The sequence below is a fragment of the Aptenodytes patagonicus genome, chromosome 1 (assembly GCF_965638725.1).
Source record: "Aptenodytes patagonicus chromosome 1, bAptPat1.pri.cur, whole genome shotgun sequence".
NCBI lineage: Eukaryota > Metazoa > Chordata > Aves > Sphenisciformes > Spheniscidae > Aptenodytes > Aptenodytes patagonicus.
The window spans coordinates 15,460,618-15,481,603 of NC_134949.1; the positions used below are offsets into that span (position 1 = coordinate 15,460,618).

At 41.0% G+C, this 20,986-nt stretch overlaps 1 protein-coding gene across 3 annotated transcripts; it reads left to right on the forward strand.

The window, feature by feature from the left end:
• Positions 1–1,392: 1,392 nt before the first annotated feature.
• HBP1 (HMG-box transcription factor 1) lies at positions 1,393–20,986 on the forward strand. Of its 3 annotated transcripts, none has more exons than XM_076328677.1 (11): positions 1,393–1,447; positions 6,343–6,535; positions 7,645–7,879; positions 8,788–8,920; positions 9,719–9,830; positions 9,955–10,067; positions 10,407–10,563; positions 11,125–11,269; positions 13,699–14,028; positions 18,067–18,208; positions 19,873–20,986. In XM_076328677.1, exons 2-11 carry the CDS (start codon positions 6,367–6,369, stop codon positions 19,888–19,890), a joined length of 1,554 nt encoding a protein of 517 aa, XP_076184792.1. In that variant the 5' UTR covers positions 1,393–1,447; positions 6,343–6,366; the 3' UTR covers positions 19,891–20,986. The 3 variants fall into 3 exon arrangements, with proteins under 3 accessions (XP_076184792.1, XP_076184785.1, XP_076184800.1); XM_076328670.1 differs by lacking the exon at positions 1,393–1,447 and adding an exon at positions 1,966–1,995; XM_076328685.1 differs by lacking the exon at positions 1,393–1,447 and adding an exon at positions 1,977–1,995 and having other exon boundaries at positions 6,347–6,535.

Consider the following 20,986-nt stretch of genomic DNA (forward strand, 5'->3'; position numbering starts at 1 on the left):
TTGTTCAAATAACTTTTGTAGTTTTAAACTGGGAAAATTATCTGTGAAGGGTTGGTTTGTTATGTGATTAAGCACAGGAGATTTTTAGTTAAATTCCATGGGATTGGTTTTTCTACTTTTTTTTTTAAGCTAAACTTGCACAAATACGTATAAAAAGTAGTAATTTCCAATTTACACTGCAGAAGATACTGCACGTTTTTGAAAGTAACATCTTTCTTCAAATAGTGCCTACAGATGTCAATGACTTTACTAATAGGCAAAGTATTACTTCTTGGAAAAGCCAAATCCTAAACCACTGTGCCAATGACATCTACATACCGAGTGTGCTTTGATGCGAAGTACAATTTCGGGGTGTGTGATTTTTTTTTTTTTTCTTTTTAATTGCGTTACCCTTGTAGACCTGTGGAAACAGTAATACCAGCATTCCCTCTAGTGGCCACTGACAGCATGTTTCATGGGACACAAAGCTTGCGGAGAACTCTAAATACGGAACCATTTCTATTTAAATTGTACTAGTTAACTTTTTTTTCCTTATTTTCTCGCACAACTGTGTTAGAGTGCCTGAAAGTAAGAACTGTTGTAGATACCAAATTACAACAAAAGCTCAGATACAGGGTTTAGGACACATCCACATGATTGGGATGATGTCAAAAACAGGACAAGGAAGAAATGCTTTTCTTAGCATTTATTAGCACAATTATTTCTGAATTGTGCATGTATTTGCTTTGTATCGGATCATGCATAGTAATGTATTTTACGATGAGGATTTGGCCTCAGGAGATCAGGAGTCCATTCTTACCTCTGCAATCTCCCAGAGTTACTGTGCAAGTGGGAAAATCTCACGGTACCTGTAGTCTCATTTCTCATCAGTAAAACAGAAGTAATGTTGTTGAATCAAACCAGGTTGTTGTTTTGGCAATAAATGCATGGGAATGTCTGGGAGATGCCAACGGACTTGATAAACCTGCATGGATTTAAAAAAATTATTTTTTCCCCAGCAGCTTGCATTTCGGACCTAAGCCACCACCACGGTCTTTTTAATGAAACGAAAATGAGGGAAGAGGCCGGAGCAGACACCGAGCACAGCTGCTGACTCATTCTCTGACCTTTAGCAACTTCCTTTGACCTCTGCGCGCCGCAGCCTTTATTTAGTGAAATGCGAGCGGGGCGCGTTTCGTCACAGCGTTTCCGAGCGCTAATTATTGGCGGTAAATCACGAAAGGCACCGGCCACCCCTGGGGATTGTTACAGGCTGGCACCAACCCGGGGCCCAGTCACCGTTTCCACGCTGATGCCGTGAGTCAGCGCCCCACCGCCCCGCCGCGGAGGCCGCCGCCATTTCGGGGCCCGCGCCCGGCCCGGAGAAGCTGCGAGAGCGAGAAGGGCCCTCCCGCCGCAGCAGACCGGGGCGGCCTCTCCTCCGCTGCCTCCCCCGCGGCAGTACCAGGTCAGGCAGCGCCTCTCCGCGCCCGGGTTTGCTGCGGGGTGGGGGGCTCTGACTGGCGGCCCACCTCGCCGGCGCCCGACCCCGCGGCGCAGGCCCCTGCGGGTGGCTGCGGGCCGGGGCGGCCAGAGGCGCGGGTACACGTGTCCCTATGACTCTTGTTTACTATCAGCCGAGCGCCGCGCGGGGCATCCTGGGGGCTGTCGTCTTATCGCGTCGCAGTTGGCAGGCGGCGGCGGCGCCGAAGACTACAGCTCCCAGACTGCCCCTCGGCGAGCCAGCGGTGGCATTGGCCAATCGGGCGCTGTCTGGGGGTGATTGATGTGCAGCGCGGTGCAATCTGCTGCGCAGGAGAGTCAAAACATGTCCGCCCTTCGGGCGGATTCCTGATAGGCAGGTCAGGCAGCCAATACGAAGCGGCTGCGGCTTGAGCAACGTCGTCTTCGACCATTCGGCGACCGAGCACCGCCAGGCTCGGGCGGGGCTCCGTTGTGGGAGGAGGCGGGGGCGGGGGGGGAGCCGAGGGGAATTTGGTAATGGCGACGGGTTTGGTAAGTGCTACAAAGTTTGGAGCTGCCGCTTTTGGGGGGCTGCGAGGCCGCGGCGGGGGACGGGCGGGGTCCGTCGGGCCGGAGGAGAGCGGCGGCGGCCATGGGCCGAGCCGAGGAGGCCGTTGAGTCCTGGCTTTTGGCGGCGGCGGGAGCCCGGACATTGTTTACTGGGCGCCTTCCCTCACCGGCCCGGCGGAGCCGCCACACTCCCGCACTGCTGGGCTAAAACCCGCGGGGTGCGCGGGGGCGCCGGCCCCCCTTGGGGCCCTTCAGCTGCGGCGCCAGACCGCGAAAGCAAGCGAAACAGGGCGGGCGTCCCCCCTTTTTTTCCCCGGGGAGCGCCCGCCCGCCCCGGTCTGTCAGAGCGAGGGCGCTCTGCCCCGCCGCGGGGAGCAGCGGCTGTTCGGGGAAGGGGGGGGGCGACTTCGAGCCGGGTGAGCCCCGCGCCGGCGGGGTTGGCGGCTCCGCTCGGGGACGGGCGGCGGGGCCTGGGGGCGCGCGGAGCGGGGGGGGGTGCCCCCACCGCCTCCCCCCCCGGGCGGGCCGAGCTGTTACGCAGTTCTGAATGAATGGGGCCTTGCGCGCATGCGCGCTGCCGGCAGAAGTTTATAAACAAGGGCAGCGTCCAGGCGGGGATCACGTGACGGGAGTGTGTGTGGGCGGGGGGGGCCGGGCGGAGCGGGGCAGCGCGCTCCCGGGCGCGGTCTCGGCCCAGCTGCGGGCCCGGGGCCCGCCCCGCGGCGGGAGGGGGGAGGGGGCAATGGAAGAGGCTCTGGCGGGGGACGGGGCTCCCCTCGCCTGCCCGCGGCCGTCGGTCACATGCTGATGCGCGCTCACGCGCCTTTAGTTCTGCTGTGAATATCTTCCTTATGTAGTCAAAGTAATGTTTGTTCCGCGACGGGCCTTCGCGTGGTGTGGGGAGGGCGGTGCTTCCTCCGCGGCCCCCCTGGGGCGGGGGGAGACATCCGATGGAGTTGGGTAAAAGCTGCGGTTCGGCCCGTGTAACGCTAAAAGGCCGTCTTGGCAAAAACATCGTGAATCATGTTCTGCGCCCCTCTGAGGCTGTGCTTCTGCAGCGTTTTTCTGGCACAGCTGTGCGAGTCGGGGATGTGGAGTGAGGATCCGTGATCAAAGCAGCTGTGCCAATAAAGGTCCCTGGTGTAGATCCAGTCTTGCCAGCATGTCGTGTTTTGCTTGGAGAAGCTGTTCTCCGTATTAAACTCCATCCGGTGAATTGCTGCAGGCATAGACGTTGCCCGAGACTTGGGTGGTAGGTTGGGGGAAGGAAGGCAAATAGCAGAAGGAAAACCACGGGAAGCATTTCCACCCAGGCATTCCTGCGCAGTGCGGTTTGGGTGGATGCTGCCCAGTTCCTGCTGAACCCCTTCTCAGCCACAGTCTTTATTTACTTCTGAATTTATTTTTGTGTCTCAAAAATAGACATGGTTTAATTAATAAGCCCTTTGTTAATATTGCTGTTTGTTTTAGCATGACAAATTGACTTATTTTAAAGCACAAATTCATAAATAAATTCATGTAGTGTCTAAAGAAAATGGCAGTAATTATAGTCCTGTGAAGCATACTTCTAGAAAACATCAAAACGCAACAAGTTTTGAACATAAAGTTGAATTGAAAAAAAAAAAATCTTTACAAGCTAATTAATGATCATTCCCCTTACTGTTCCAAAAGATTGAAAGGCTGAGGACAAGAGAAGCACATGATGTCCAAAGCAGGCTTTAATCAAGCAGAATAAAAAATTGAAAAGTAAAGTTGGGCGCTTACTTTGTTTTTCTTTTTAATTCATTTGTTAGAGGATTTTTTGGCTTTTGTACACGGGTGGCTTTGGTTTAGAGAAATTCTTGTGACTTGGAAGAACAATTCATTTCTCAAACAAGTATCTTCCTTGTCAGACTAGCATGTTGTATCTGTACCTTATCTCTGACCTTTAGTGTGTTGGGATACCAGGACAGGTATTTTCAAATCTTGGCAGCTGGCAGGAAGGAAGGAGAAGGTAACGTTCCCGAAATAAGTTAGCTTGTTCATTTTGGCAGGAAAATGGGAAAGGAAGAGAGAAAAAAATAGAGGGAAAAACAAGGCAGAAGGAAGGAAAGGAAGGATGTAGACAAGCCAGAAAAACAAGGAGTGGCTTTTCAGAGTTGATTACTTGGAGACAATCATCAAGGTCCTGACCTGTACTACTGAGGTCTGATTTTTCTGTTCAGAAATGACTGAGCCTTCTGCTCTTGTGGTGTTCTGTAATTTTACTGTCCCTCATGGGTAACAGAGGAATAATTTGCATTAAAGATGCTTCTTAGAGGTGAAATATACACGCTATTGATAGTTTATTTGATTGTATATTCTCATTTCTCTTACCTTCCCTCTCCACCTCCTTAAAATCAGAATTACGCTGTTGTGGCCTTTGTAGTAGTGCCATTTCAGTAGAATCAAACATCTTTTTATGTTTGGAATGCAAGTTTATGTAAGTTTTGCACGTATTTGAAAGATTAGGAGATGAGAAGGTTAGAAATTTTCCAGTAAAAAAAATTTACTGATTAGGTCAGGCCTCTTCTCATAGGGCCAGTATGTAATTCAAAGGGTTATGTCTGCACTATATTATGTACAGGACAAGCTGCAAAATGAATGAAACAAATTCATAGAATGAGTAAAAACGTGGAATATTGTTAATGTTGGCTGTATACACACAATACCTTTTAACTGTTTATTAAAATAAAGCTGGTTTTTTTCGTAATTGTTAACAGATGGCTTTTTATGCATTATACTAAGGGAACTTTTAGGACGATAGGCTTACTGTTTCATATGAAAATATTAGACTTTTTAGCTATTGTTTGTATTTCTCTAATGTGGTGCATGATAGCTTACTTAGTTGACATGCATGTGGTAGGCTTTTCAGATTTTCTTTCTTACTGAGCTGTGTTTTCTGCTCTTTTGTGAGGGACTCACGATTACTTTTCCAATGACACTTCATTAAAGTACAAGGTAATCATGTTATGGTAGCTTTAATTCATCATTATCTGAAAAAAACCACTAGATAACCAAATTACTAAAGGCTGGATAACCTTGTTTTTCAGCTTTTAGAGGTAGTGGTTGTGTAGAATAATCACACAGTTCTCTGACTGCTGAAGATGATTTAAAATACTTCTTTTGGTATAAATGTATTGGGATTTGGGGAAATGAAACTGCAGTGAAATCTACTAGTAGAGGCTTCCCTTTCTTTCAGTTTACAACACAGTTAAGGATGTTAGCAGTCAAATGTGTTTGAGACTATACCTAGAGTTGAGATAGCAAGGGATGTGAAGGGCAGTGAAAAAGGCTTCTGTGGATACGCCAGTGGTGAAAGGGGGACTAGGGAAAACGTGGGCCTGATGCTAAATGGCGTAGGAGACCTCATGTCAAAAGACTGAGGACGACATCTTCTTTGCTTTAGTCGTTATTTGCAAGGCCTGTTTCCAGGTTCCTCGAGTCCCTGGGCCTAGCAACACGCGTCTGACAGAGCGAGGTACTTGTGTGTATACGGTAGAGGAAGAGCAAGTTAGGGGCAGGCCAGTTGTGTGAGCCAGCCATGCGCAAGTCAGTGAGACCAGGTGGGATGCGTCACAGGGAGCTGGCCAGTGTCATTGTGAGGATGGTCTCCAAAAGGCGGTGGATTTGGTGGCAGGAGGGCTCCCAATGACTGGAAAAAAAAGAAAACGTCACACCTGGCTTGAAGGAGGAGGATGTGGGGAAACTACAGGCTGGTCAGCCTAACCTTAGCCTTCAGGTGGATTGTGGAACAGAACCTCCTGACAGCCATGTCCTGGCTCTTACAAGGCAAGAAGGTGACTGGGAATAGCCAGGATGGATTAACCAAAGGCAAATCTTGTATGACCCGTCTGATTGCCTGCTGTGACGGGATGCGTGGCTCAGGGTACCAAGTGAATGTTGTTTACCTTGGCTTGAGTGGTGGTTGAGGAGATGACCCCAGACTCTTGGAGACAGCGGGCACAGGCTGTGGCAAGGGAAGTTCAAATGGTGCGTAAGGAACAACTTGTTTACAGTAAGAGTGGTCACTGGAACAGGTTCCTGGGAAGTGTCAGGGAACCTCCATCCTTTGAGATACTAGAAACTCAAGTGGCCAGGGTCCCAGGCAGCCTCATCTGACTTCAGAGCTGGCTCTGCTTTCTGCAGGGATTGTACCAGATCATCTCTAGAGGTCCCTTTCAAGCTAAATTATGTTGTGATTCTCAACAGATTATGGAGGATTTAGGGTTCTGGTAATGAAGTAGCCTGTCAGATGCAACTTAAAACAATTTATGTGTATACAAGTTTTTAACCTCTGTCTCTTTAAAGTCAGATACTTTGGAGCATCCTAACATGGTGTGGGAAGTGAAGACAAATCAAATGCCTAATGCAGTTCAGAAACTCCTTCTGGTAGTGGACAAGAGAACTTCAGGGATGAATGAGTCACTGGAGTTGCTGAAGTGTAATGAAAACCTGCCCTCTTCTCCTGGATATGCATCCTGTGATGAACACATGGAACTTGGTAAATAACATGACTTTTTCAGAAGGAGCCAAGTTCTGAAGTTTGTTGTATTTTTCGTATAGTGAAATTACTGGAATCTGACTGAATGAGATTACTGATTTTTAACTTAAGTAGGGCAGGAAATGTGACAGTGAATTGTGACATCTGAAGGTCTTATTTTGCAGTCACTTTTCCCTTTAACCCATTTCCAGTTCTGATACACTGGCTTGTTGACTTAAATGTGTTCTTGAACTCAGAGCTACAAATTTCTGCTCTTAATCTCCAGAAGAGCTTTTTTTGGCACAAGAATAACAAACAGAAAGCTCAAGAGCTCCTCCTAAAGGGAAATTATGCTGCTTTAGATCAGCTGCAAATAGAGATTCTGGGCTAGAGGAACATAGAACTTCAGTTCTTATATATTGGAGAAAAATAGCATGTACATTAGAAAGTATTGATATAATCAATGAAATATTAACACATTTAATTGAAGTCATGGAGTGATTAAGAATAACAGTGTTACACGAAAGCATGTAACAGACTTTTGTTAACAAGCTGGGCTCTTTTCTGCTATCCTATATAACATGTGAAACGTGTAGATTATTGATAGGAATTCACCCCTACCAGGCTGTATACCCAGCTTTCATGACTTCTGAGTTACTTAATTCCAGTTCCCTGGTGGAAACATGGAAAACTTTTAGCTTGTACAGCCCCTGATCTTGATAATTTTTAGTGTCACACCTGCTAGGGCAGATTAATTTAGTTGCCTTTTGTTGAATGTTTTAGTATTTTAGTGAAGCATGTTGCTACTTTTGCATAATTCTGCAGTACAATTCCGTGTAAATTAGTCAGTCTAGTAAAAACTTTAAAACCAGAACTACATTTTTATCCGGTTACTTAATGTTTTTCTTAAATTGCTTGTATGAATGTATAATAGACTAGAGATGTGATTATTTCTGTGGCCATTTTGTCAGTATTATGAATAGGGTTTGTGAAATGTTGGTAATAGTGATATGAGAAAATAAAATTAGTTACTTCATTGTGGTTCTTTTTTGATTTTTACTTGCAAGGTTTGGTGTCAACTAGACTTTATCAATGGGTATAATTATGGTAATTTGTGCATTTGTTTGTAGATGATCTTCCTGAACTACAGGCTGTGCAGACAGATTCTACCCCACCTGCACTTTTTCAGCTTGGTGCTGATGTTTCACACCAGGAATGTTCAAGGCCTTCATGGAACCAACATACCTCAAACAGCAATTCAGAAAGTACTTATTCTTGTGAGAATGGGGTGAACTGGTTGACAGAATTAGCAAATATAGCCACAAGTCCTCAGAGTCCTTTGATGCAGTGCTCTTTTTATAACAGGTACTCACATTCGTTTCAATTTTGAACTCTTAAGATTTGTGATATTATGTCTCCAGAAACATTTCCTTCACTCTTCACACCCTCTGACTTTGAACTGGAGCCCTATTTTTGATCTTCCTATATAGTAACTTTATTCTTCTGCAGAAGATTGCACAGGACTCGTTTCAGAACCTGTTGCAAAAGCTGCTTAATTACCAGCCACGAATGAGGTAGGATGGTATAAGGACATTGCCTAACCACAGAAGGCTCAGAAATCATGAGCATTTACCTCATGTGAAGCAGCAGATGAAAAATGAAGATGAATTTGTTATGTTAAATTCTTAATACTTTACTAGTGTGCTGACTTCAGATTTTTTTTAATAGCGCTAATTGGAAATTTAATGCAATATATTTTTTATTGATACTATTTCAGATTGGTGATCTGTAAATTCCATAAGACTGTGAGAAGCAGTGTGGGATCTTAGAAATTCCTGGGCTTCACCTTTTATTGTATGGCTTTGGTCTTAGGTTTATAATAAGAAAATTAAGTGCAGTACTGTTAACAGTAAGGCAGTTGGGATTTAATCCTTAGGACAGAGCAGATGTCTTTATGTACTCTAAGAATGGGGTATTCACTTCAAGATACTTGTAAAAACTTCAGCATTGTGACAAGGAGATGCTGATGTGAAGGTAGTACCATCGTTTGGGTGGTATATAGAAGCTATGCAGGAGTTACGCTAAATACTTCCTTTGCCTGGGCTTGCAGCCTTTAATCATCCCGTTTTGAATATTGGTGTGTGGGAAGTTTATTTGGTATTCAGCTCATGCAAACAGAAATATTTGTTAAATAAAAGCATTTTAGAGTAATGGCAGCTAAGTCTTGTGTTGTCTTAATGTGAGATATTTTGAAATACATTTTTCTATTGTAGATCATCTCCTGTTCACATAATAGCTACAAGCAAAAGTTTACATTCCTATGCACGTCCTCCACCAGGATCCTCAAAAAATGATCCTAACTTCTCCAAGAATGATTTGGATGAAACACCAGTTAGACATGAAAGGGTGAGTTGTTCTGAAACATTTCTAAAATAAATAAAGATGCATGAGTAATGGGTTAAGCTTTTTGAAAAGAGAAACTAGTTTAAAAAAACCATGTTTTGGTCTAATACCATTTCTATTTAAGCTAGATTTTTTGTTACTTTTTTTTTTTACCCAACACAGTAGGCTTGTAGTGCTACATCACAGAGTCCACATTTTCGTGAAGAGATCACATTCTAAGGAGGCTCTGCTTCTCTTGTAGTTCCTTCTATGGCAAGCGTAAAAAAATTGTATTAACTTGTTTGCTGTCTAGAAAAGGAAATATGGAACCATCTCCTTTTAGACGCACAAAAGCTGTCAGTCCTGCTTCTCCCTTTCCTGCGTATTAATTTGTGTCTGAAGCTTGTCTGTTAAAGACACTGAGTTTTTCCAGTGATTTATCTAGAACCAACTTGGCTCTACAGCTTTCCAGTAATTTGACCATAGAGTAATGTGTGCTTTGAGTGGTTCTGTGGATGACCAAAGAATGATAGCTTGTAAAATGCTTGCACCTAAGCATAAGATAATCCATAGGTCTGAAGTGAATCTCAGAGAATGAAACCCAAGAATTTCAGGATGGCACATTTTAAGAAAAGGAGATGAAAATACTCCATTCACATTTACCGCATTCCTTGAATCTTTGTCTTCATGTTACATTCCTGTTAGTATTTAAGGCAAAATGACGACACAGATGCAAATTAGAGAATGTGTCTAAAGACATATAAGACCAGCCCTAAAATCTTCGGCAGAAAAATATCAACACCATTTTGCTTTTTTTAATAGGCGAATAGTGAATCAGAATCTGGCATTTTCTGCATGTCATCACTTTCAGATGATGATGATTTAGGATGGTGCCATTCCTGGCCCTCAACTGTTTGGCATTGTTTTCTAAAAGGTAAAAGAACGTGTATCATCAAATAAGTATTTGTTTTGTCTTGTCTTTTTTTTTTTTTTGTAACACAGACTTTTTTACATAACACTAATCTTTTTTTCTTTTTTTCCTTGAAAAAATCTTTTAGGCTCTCGTTTGTGCTTTCATAAAGGACGCAATAAAGAATGGCAGGATGTTGAAGATTTTGCAAGATCTGAAAGCTGTGGAAAAGAGGAAAATCTCCCAGTGAGTCCTTACAAGGTAGCTGTTAGTTCCAGTAAATTCATTTCAATACCTGTAGGAAGTGCTTAGTTTCTTATGTTATCCCCGTGCCTTTAATTACTGTCTCAGGAAGACAGGTTTATACTAAACTTGTCTAGAGCTGATTACTGTACTATTTGAGTATCTTGCTATAAAGCAATTGAACTGAATTCATTTAGGTATGTTTTGAGTGTTACATCATCTTTGTTAATTTCTAGCGAGAGCACTTAGAATGTTGGTATTTTTTAGTACAATGTAAGATGATGAATATATACCTATAGTATATGCAGGTATGTGCTTTTTTTGGGGGAAAAATTTGAACTGTATGTATGTTTACAGGGCTATGGTTCCGATGGTTTGAAGTTGATTTCTCATGAAGAAAGCATTTCCTTTGGTGAGTCAGTGCTGAAGCTGACTTTTGATCCTGGCACAGTGGCAGATGGCTTGCTGACAGTGGAATGCAGACTTGACCATCCTTTTTATGTTAAAAATAAAGGTATGAAATACTGCAAGGATACTTGGTTGTATATCAAAATATTCTTAGAAAGTGGTTGCAGATTTCATTGGCATCCCATGTTGCTCAAGAAATTGATAAAAGCGGTGTTGTAGAATCGATTTACTATCTTTGTAAAGAAATCTGGAATTTGAACAAACAAAACTGTAAAGCTATAAAGCTACAGAAATACTGCATATCTCTTAAGGATAGATTTGATCAAGTATATAAATGGAGCTCAGGAGAGCAGAAAAATTGGGGGGAGAAAGGAAAGCTGCAAATAAAGGAGGCTTTTCTCACTCGCTAAACATGAAACTTCTGATGATAAAAGTTTCCAAGTTTTGATTACTTTTTTTGCTAGAATAAGATTTTACTTGTGATAAAAATAAACTATTTGCAGTAAGAATTCCCTGAGTAAGTGTTTCTGATTTTTCTTTTGGGTGAAAGAAACAACATCAGAGCATTTTTTATAAAATGATACCATTTAGAGATATAGGATTGCTCCAGTTAAGAACTAGAGAGATTGTCTGGCCGTCTGTCTAATTTAACTCTTTACCACTTCAGGTTGGTCATCTTTTTATCCAAGCTTGACTGTGGTACAGCATGGCATTCCATGCTGTGAAATGCATCTTGGAGATCTGTGTCTACCTCCTGGACACCCTGATGCCATTAACTTTGATGATTCAGGTGTTTTTGATACATTTAAAAGGTAATTTTTGGATAAAGTGGCCTCAGTGGTTCTTGTATTTAATGAGTAGGCACCTTAAGTCTACAAGAATTTGAAGCATTATGTAGAGCAAAGAGAGAATACTTTTGGTAATACAAGATAAATGAGAGGGGAAAAATGAAGACTGAATACTAGGAAAGCTGTGTAATTATGTGCTCTGCTAAACTACAAAGTAGTACCTTGGAGTGAAATAACTTTTCAGCCCCTTTTTATGATAGTTTAAGCCAGATTAGATAAAGCAGTAAAAATATATATATTATCTGTATAAATTCCTCAGGTAAAGTGGGTTATGTTTGAAAAACCTAGTACAGTTTTCCCCACAATAGTATGTCTGCCAGCTATTAACTTGTGCTTCATATGCAGCTATGTATCTGAATTATCTAAGCAGTTTCTTAGTAATAAATGCATGAGCTATGGCTTTAGAATACAGTACTTTCACAATTAGTTCTTCTTATTTTTGTATATTCTGCTTTTTGTGATTCTTTTCCAATATATCAAACTTACGTAACTTCAGAGTTTGATTAACTTCGAGGTTTGCCTTGCTTTGAGCAAGAAGTTCAACCAGATAACCTTCAGAGGTCCCATCCAACATAAATTATTCTAAGATGCTAAGAAAATAGTATTACTCATAAAAATTTTTCCATACTATTTTGAGATTCCTAGGTTTAGTAGAATCCATCTTCTCCTATGACGTTAGCTCCTTTTTAGCATCTGGTTTTTAGTCCAGTTGCTTTTTGTTTTTTTTTACAAGAGAAAAAATGAATTTAAAATGGCTGTTTGCAGTTCAAGCCCTAGGAGCTCTTGTATGATTTCAGGCTGGCATAGAGAGTGAGTTCAAATTGCTTGTCTGCACTCATTTGCTGTCTGGATTTTTTTCTTCTTATTAACTTCTATTCTGAACTGCATATGTAGAGAGCTGTTAGAATCATTATATTTACATCTCACTGAAGAAATTGGACTTGGGGCTCCTTATTCATCCTGCAGCCCAGCTGAATACTGCCTGGACACTTCAAATTCTTTGTCTCTCTCTCTGGGCAGAAGGGAGTAAGTCACTGAGAAAGGAGTGTGCAGCAGCGCCTGTGGTTAACAGGACAGAAGAGTTAAAAAACAAAATCCTGTTGCTGTGTTGTGGGAAGAAGATTAGGAGCAGGAAGGGTGCTGGACTATTTGTAGAACAGAGAGGTCCTTTCTCATTATCTTGTGAACTTGCCTGCAAGGTTGTCGGCATTATCCCTTCTTTGTTGCTTTTTACTTTTCTAAGGGATTTTGGAGGCAACCCTTCAGGCTGCACCCTTGCGTTTGGTTCTGTCCCACAGAAAGGAGCTGCCTTTGCAGATGGAGGCTGGACTACCACTTGCAGTGTTTCCTTGCTAGTAGTTCTTCTTTGTGTTCGGAAAAAAAACTCTTCAAAGCCCTTATTTTTGCCATAAATTTAGCCACATTGAGCAGTGGGTGAGCAGAGCCTTAGAGTTATATACATTTTATGTTTATTTTGTGGTGGTAACTTAGTGGTTTAGATTTATGATCGAGTAGCACCTTCACAAGTGTGTTTTCCCCATATAGCATGCTAAAGATAGTATAGTCTGTGGTTCCCAGACTGATCTGCACGCACCTGGAGATGATAACAAATAGTCTGTGGAATTAAACTACTTCTGTAGTGGTTAGAGGTTAATTGTAGTTGTTGGTCAACAAAAAATTAGAACAGTTTATAGTATTTGGAGGTCTAAATTGTATGGAAGCAACTCATCTAAACTGTTGAAATACTTTGAAATATCGAGGAATCTCACATTTTTGTCGCTAGAGGGCAGACATTTGTCAGCTTTGAATCAAATAGTATGCAACATCGTGGGTCTTTAAACAATTTTTTAATCTCAGTGGAAGGCTTGTCTGTAAAATAATATGCATTTAACTGCCTAAAGAAGTTATTTATACCATAGCGTATATAATACAGTTTATTTTAATATAGTGGTTTCATATTTGTAATTAATATATATTTGCAAGTGAACTCAACGCTTACTCTTTCCACATCAGTTGTCCCTTTCAGTACCTATCATTCACTGACCAGATTTGATTTATGGTAAGGACAGAAGCAGGAAGAAGGAAGCATTTTTCAAAAGAGGATGAAATTTGGAGACAGTGTATAATTAATTGATATACAGCTGGGGAGTTGATAGTACACAGCAGACCTTGCAAAGTTGCAGTCCACCATCACATTGGAAAAACTGTTAATTCATCTGCAAAGTTTTGGTGGTTTTTTTTTTCACACTGACATCTGCATCAAGCACAAATCATTATGTCACACAAAAGAGACCAGAATACTCGAAATGTAGTACAGATGAAGAGTGAACAACTACTTAGGGATTTTACATGAAAATTACTTGATCATTTTATGATATGTCTTTTTCTTGTAGTTACGATTTTACACCAATGGATTCCTCTGCAGTTTATGTGCTAAGCAGCATGGCTCGCCAGCGTCGCGCTTCTCTATCTTGCGGAGGATCAAACAATCAAGATGCTGAGAGATCAGAATGCAGTAGTAAAAACTGTGCGTCTACTGCATCATCACATCTTTCCTCCAATTCTTTGTACAGCAAAGCTGGCAAAAGCCACAGCTCAGGGACTGCAAGTACTGTGAGTGCCACTTCTCCAAACAAGTGCAAAAGACCAATGAATGCCTTCATGCTTTTTGCCAAAAAATACAGAGTTGAATATACTCAGATGTATCCAGGGAAAGACAACAGGTAATGGTATAAAATTGTAGTTTTGTTATTACTGGTCAGCTAGCAGAATATCCGTGTCCCACCTTTAAATTTAAGTGGACTAAATTTTGCTTTTGAAATAAAATGTCTGTGTATTGTTTTAAGAACAAGTTTTGAAAGATGCTGACACAAAGCTGAATTTATGGGCGGACTTTAAATATTTACAGTACTCAGTAAATTTGACACAAGTCATTTTTGGCAAACTTACCTTCTGAGAAAACATTTGGGTAAAGCAACTGACATATGTATATATGTGCACCGGCAGGGTGACAAATACACAACAGTCTTTGTTTACACTGATGAGAAATGTTCTGGGGAAAAAAGTACCCAGGCTCTCTGCTCGTGTGTTGTAATGGAAAAAGGGAATTTCTGGTTCTTCTAATTAAGTCTTGACATAATATTGCAAATTGTTCAGTGAAGTTACTATCATTTATTCTCAGTCTGTATATCGTATTGAATAATGGAGTACCGATTGTTGGGATATCTGAAAGATCTTAATCCAAACAGTACATTGCCAAATTTTGATTGTCCTAAAGGCATTCAACAATCTGCTGAAACTTGCAGGAAGAGTCGTATCACCCTGTGGTTGGGGGGGGGGAGTGTGTCTCTGTTGGTTTGTTCTTTTGTTTTTATCTATATGCATGTTCATGTCTAAACTTTTTTTTATAAAGGCGTCCATTATATATGTTTTAAATAATCTTAATATTTTATGCTAATTGTGCATATGTAAATATAAACTGAAACACATGAACATGCACTGATCTTATGATCAGATTTTTTATGTATATAACATTATGAAAACGGTTACCGTAAAAATTGCATTGTCACATGAAAATTCTAGTACTAAATCTGGTAAAAACTAAAGGTGACAGGGCTTTGAGAGGGTTTTGGCTATTTTATAATGTTCTAATAAGGAGGCTGTAACTGGTGTTGAGAAATAAAATCCTACCATACAAATAACCCATCCTTAAATCCCAGCCAGTCTTGTGTGTCCTGGCAATGATGTTCTGCAATGTTTATAGTCATTTCAGTGAAGCAGATCTGCTGCCTTCAAATTCACTGCAACTGTCAGTGAGAAACCGAACAGAATGTCAGCTAGGAAAGTTTACGATCGTTATATCATAAATGGTTTCCCATCCCCAGAAGCGTTCAAGGTCAGGTTGGAGGGGGCTCTGAGCAACCTGATCTAGTTGAAGATGTCCCTGCTCATTGCAGGGGGGTTGGACTAGATGACCTTTAAAGGTCCCTTCCAATCCAAACCGTTCTATGATTCTATATATTTAATTTAAAATGCTGATTTCAAATGGATGCAGTGAACTGGAGCTGCAGCTGGATGGATGTGAAAATAAGTTGAATATTTCAGTGAGCAGGTTTACCTTGAAGGAAAGCGATGACAAAGTTACAAGAAAGCTTCAGAGTGGCACTGCTCAGTGTCCCATTTGGAAGGCGGTGCATTTGGATGCAGTTTCTTGGCATCCATAAGATACAGTACAGAAGAAATTGTAAGAGTTAGTGATAACTGATTTTATAGGCATTCAGCTAACTGTTGCTTAAGTGTTGCTGGGGCATTTATTAATCTGGCTGTTCAGAGGCAACTTCCATGTTTTTTAAATGTACCTATGTGTCATTTTCAGATTACCGAGTAGATCTTACGGTTGGTTACATACAGTACCCATTTCTGTACACTGGAGTTCTTATGTTCGCTACAGTTATTTTTTCTTATACATGTAAGAAAGGACAGAGCTTGAGGTGCTCCGAGTTAAATGGTCTATTCTGAGACAAAGTAGCTCAAGCTGTGTCAGCAAGGTAGCGAGCTGTAAACATTCAAAACCCAAGTCGACATTCACATGATACTTAAAAATACTGTGGACCGTAAGACCATACTTGAGAAACTGGTGTTAGGGTAGCACTTGTTTCTTTTCTAGATATTCTCACTGTAACTGTAGTTGGACTTGATTGCACGTTCAGAAATACTTGAATAATTTTTGAGTAGTATACGTTCTAAAGATGAAGAAAATCACCTAAACTATTAACAGCATTTGTTCATGCTGAACATAATTACTGAGTAAACTTGAGGCATTCTCAACTACTGTGACAATTTCTTTTGAATTAACTGCAGTATAAGGGATTGCATCCTGCACATTAGTCTGTTGCTAAAATGTTGTCAGGTATCTTGCCGGCATTTTGAGAGGACAAAGGCAGTGTACAGAGCACTGCGAAGTTCTGATGAGGTGAAGGGCGCCTAAGGCAGTGATGCAGTAGGGTCAGTTTTTTCTTACTTGTTTCTGGTCAGGAGAATTAGGTCTCTGTTACGTCAGGCAATTTCTCTGTACACATCTTTTGTCAGTCTCAGTCATTTGCTCATGGAACTATTTCCTTGGAGAAATGGAGCTTTTGTCTCTGCATTAGATTTTTCAAGTGTTTGAAACGTACAGATCTGTACTCACTTTCAGTGCCTCAGTGCGTTTTTTTCTCTGGAGGTATAAAATACATATTTTTGCATTTGAAATACAAAGATTTCATAGTGCATTTTTATTTGGAAATGCAATGGCTTTTTCAGCAAACCTGCTCTCTCTGGGTCACCGTGTTCTTTCCTGCGGGTTTGAGTGACTCAGTACAAACTGGTGACCAAAACCAGACAGGTTTCTGGTGCTGTTGGTTGGCCTCCGGATACTGTCAAAACATGAAAAATCTGCTAATTAAACTGGAGTGTGTTTACTTCTGATGATAGACCAAAGATACCAGTTCTTAATTTGGATAGAAAATCAGAAATTCCATTGCCAAAGAGACAGGCTGTGCAAATGGATTTGACGTTGATGGGATCTGGTTGCAACGCGAGGAGTTTGCTCTAAGGAGTCACCAGAGCATGTGACAGCACGGGCTTAAGGGCAGCCCCAATGGAGTTCTTGCTGTGCTCTCCGAGTGCTCTGCAGCTCGTGGAAACCTGAACGGTACTACATGGTCTTGCAGGATTAAAATCCATTTTCTTGGTATGGTGCAGAAAAGCCTTCAGAATTGCTGTACGTGAAATGCTGTGGAAATGGTTGATGACACTGTGCTCTTCTTGATTCTGTTAGAAAGTCTATGAACAGCTTTGCTGCCGGCAAGGAACTTCTTAATATGATAAAGCAAAGTACTTAGTTGTATACACCTTTTTCTTAAAGCTGGTCATAGAACTTTCATCACTGTACTCTGAAGCCAGAGTGTACCTACTCAGTAGTTCGGTAATTGTCATTGATAAAAGAGCTGCTGTTTAGAGATTTTCATTCAGCTAAAGGATGGAGTTAAAGCTTTAATGGAATATTGATCCAGCTTTTGGGAGTGCAGTTAAGCAATATGGCATGATAATATGGGGAAACACTGTCCGAAAGACATCAAGTTCGTAAGGAGTAGGAAAGCAATTCATTCAGTTTCTGGAAATGATGATAGGTGTGTTAGAACAAATGGTTCCTTTTGCCTAGGAATGGGAACTTACCAGTATGATCCGCCCAGTATGGATTAAAGGTGGAGGAAGCTACACGCATCTTAAGTAGACGTGGGGGTTTGCAGTTAATCAAATGTTTGTTTGGGTGAGGTCATATTCAGATCATTGCCCTAATATTAGAGAACATATTTTCAGCAAACCTGTCATATGATCTTCTGGTACAAAAGTAGAGCAAAACAAAAGTGAGTTACCATTTGGTGGTGTTTTTTTTAACATCCCTATTTTGCTTATTTTGCTGGTTTATGCGAGTTGCTGTGTATTCAAATGTACACCCTTTGAAATGTTCAGATGTGCCTTGACCCATGCTCAGCTAACACAGAAGTCTCAGCTGTTTAACTGTTAAAGGAGTATGAGAAGATAATCAGAAACAAGATTGTTTAAAAAAATTTTTTTAAACAAAGATAGTTGATTTCTTCTATGCGTATAACTCCCACATTTAACTTTTGTCTTCTTTAAAGTGCTGAGATAAAAAAGAAAAAAATAAGGGTGTTTCTTAACACCCTGCCCTGACCGTACTGTAAACATTTATCTTGCAGAGCCATAAGTGTGATACTCGGTGACAGGTGGAAGAAAATGAAAAATGAAGAAAGACGGATGTACACACTAGAAGCCAAGGCCTTGGCGGAAGAACAGAAACGTTTAAATCCTGACTGTTGGAAACGAAAACGAACAAATTCTGTATGTTTGTGAAGCAGTCTTTTACATTATGCAGTTAAACGTGTTCATACGGTAGCTACAGTGGTTTTTGTTTAGGATAAACTCTGCTGTCTGCTTCGTTCTTGGTAGCCCAAACCTTCATTTTACTCCCCTGTGCTGTGTGACCTGCTTTTGGACAGTTGGCAGGAGACAGATCAGGAGAGGGTCTGTCTTTGAATATTTTATGAGAGTTCCGTGAACTCTGTTGGACTGAAAGTGAGTGTGCTTGTGAAATACAGAGGAAGGGCACGCGACCTTTTGTTTGAAGTAACTGAGTTTATAAGGTTGTACCTAAATTACATCTGTCCATTCCCCTCAAAACCACTTTCACAAAATCCTTCTCTGTTGTGATTCAGTCAGTCTGCTTCTTCAGTAAAAGCTTTTTCTTTACCATTTTCTCTTTTTTACTCATAATTTATATAAGCATATATGACATTACTGAGGGAGCAATTAATTTTTTTCCTCATTAATCCCTTTCATTTTTTACTCTGTTTTAATTGTAAAATAAATACGATAACACTTCTTCTGTAGGGAAATAAATTGTTTTCCACTTTGTAGAAGGCCGCCAATTTTAAGAGTCTGCAGCAATGTATTAGTAGGTGGTGGGTGTATTAGGTAAGATGAGGGCTTTCAAGCTAATACATCATATCAAGAGAACATCAAAAAAAGGAGATTCTGCCAACCTGCATGTTCAGCTAGAAGAGCAGGTTGGAAGGAAAGATCCACTGAGGTGCACAGAATGCAGGTCAGGTCCTTTCATCAGCCATTTTATGCCTGGGTAGGAGCCATCGAGTGTGGTGTGGACTTCACAGGTTTAAGATTTCATCTTCAAACTACCCCCCTTCCTTTCATGTGTAAATGAGACTACTCTCTCAAGAGCATATGCAAGTGTTGCCTTAAGACTGAGTAAGAAATGCTCCAACACTAAGTTGCTTCTTATTGCTGTACATACTTGGTGCTGAGTTTTCAGTCCCTTGTTGCAGAAGGTTTCACCAAATCCCAGCTGCTAGGAACAAGCTGTTTTTCTCTTCACTGTATTCTATTTTAATCAACAGTGACAGCTTCTGTTAGATTTCTTTGTGGGTTTAGTTGAAATACTACTATTTATTCTGCTTTTACACTACTGCAGTCTTGGGCACTGGATGGTGAGATCAAGTTCACCTCACACGTACGCCTGTGAGCTTCAAGGAACTCAGTGGGGGTGTTTGTCTGTAACTGAGAGGAACAGTGATGGGTTGGCCTTAGGAAGATGGATGGCTTTCTTACCCTACCTTGTAGTAGGATTTTCCTTGTCCTTAGGGTCTTCAGGCCAAGATAACAGTAGCTGTAGAACCTGTTACCTCAGTGTCACAGCAGGAAATACCTTTTTTAATTGTTTTTTGTGGGTGAACTAAGAATAGTTTGCAGCTTGGTTACCTTATCAAGTAATGATGGTGGACTCCAGGCTGTGACAGAGAAGTCTTGATGGTCTTTTGATGATCAGGGGATAAAATCATCTGTTTCGGCCTTTTGTTTTCTTCTGAACAACTGACCAATGATTACAAGTACTTGTGACTTTCAAAACAAGCGTGTGCTAGATTTAAGATAATGTCTACTTCCCCTTTGCTTGGTAACCGCTAACCTGGTTTTCTCTTCTCTTTTCTCAGGGCTCACAACAGCATTAAGCCAGAATTTTCCTGTTAACTCTGTATTTACAAAATGGCTGTTGCTTGATGGCAAGAAGATGCAAGATCAAGGTCTTACTATTCGTTGTGACTTTGTGTGACCATAAAATACTGGCACCATCAAGTCGGAGATGATCTAATATGAGTGCAGATTTGCTTTTTACAATAGAACATTAAGTAAGCTAAAACTATCAACATTTTAAACCAAATTGCCTTATTTTTCTTCCAAACTTCATATATGTATCAGGTAATATAGGCTTGAAAATGGATATCCTGTGGTGCTAAAGTACTTTAGAAAGAGGCGAAGGAGACGTGTATAAATGTTTATTTTTAAAAGAAAATGTACAAAAAGGGGAATTTTAAAATACGTAACAGCTGTTTATATACATTGATTCTTATTGCTGATTAATATGTATTGCACAACCATATTATTAATTACGATTCTGGGACCTGGGATTTTCTGAAATGGCAAAATGTATTACCAGTCTCTAGCTTCCCAGCCTGCCCAGATGCCAACAAGTTACCGGAACATGTGGTAAATGGAGGGCGTAGTGTAATGTAGCACAGGAGCTGCTTCTTGGGTTGCCACGTATAAAATTTGTATCCACAAGTGAGATGTTTTTGCACCAGCTGGCAATAGCGAGAGCTGTTATTTCCAGTGGAAACAATGGCTCAGGCCAGCATGAAATGAATAAATAGCATTCTCTCAAGAAAAATGGTGCTGTTGATATTGTCACCATCATAGTTTTAACTCTGTGTTTTGTCTTTGCCACATATTCTACAATATTTTATTTTGCCATAAGACATCTTTATGGTGGGGGCAAACTTTGCACTTAACTATACGTGCAACACTTGCACTTTACTTTTTTTTTTCCTCCAACTGTGTAAAACTAGAGCAGCTGCATTAGGATTACAATTGCTTCTGCTGTGAACTTTTACAATCATGGCTTTTCATGTACTAAACAGCTGTGTGTTTTTTTTTTTAAGAATCACAACTGTAAATTTCAGTTTATGACACATGTCTACATGATGTTGCCCCTAAGATTTTTGCACACTATATTCTTGTATATTATTTCAAATAAATTCATTAAAATTT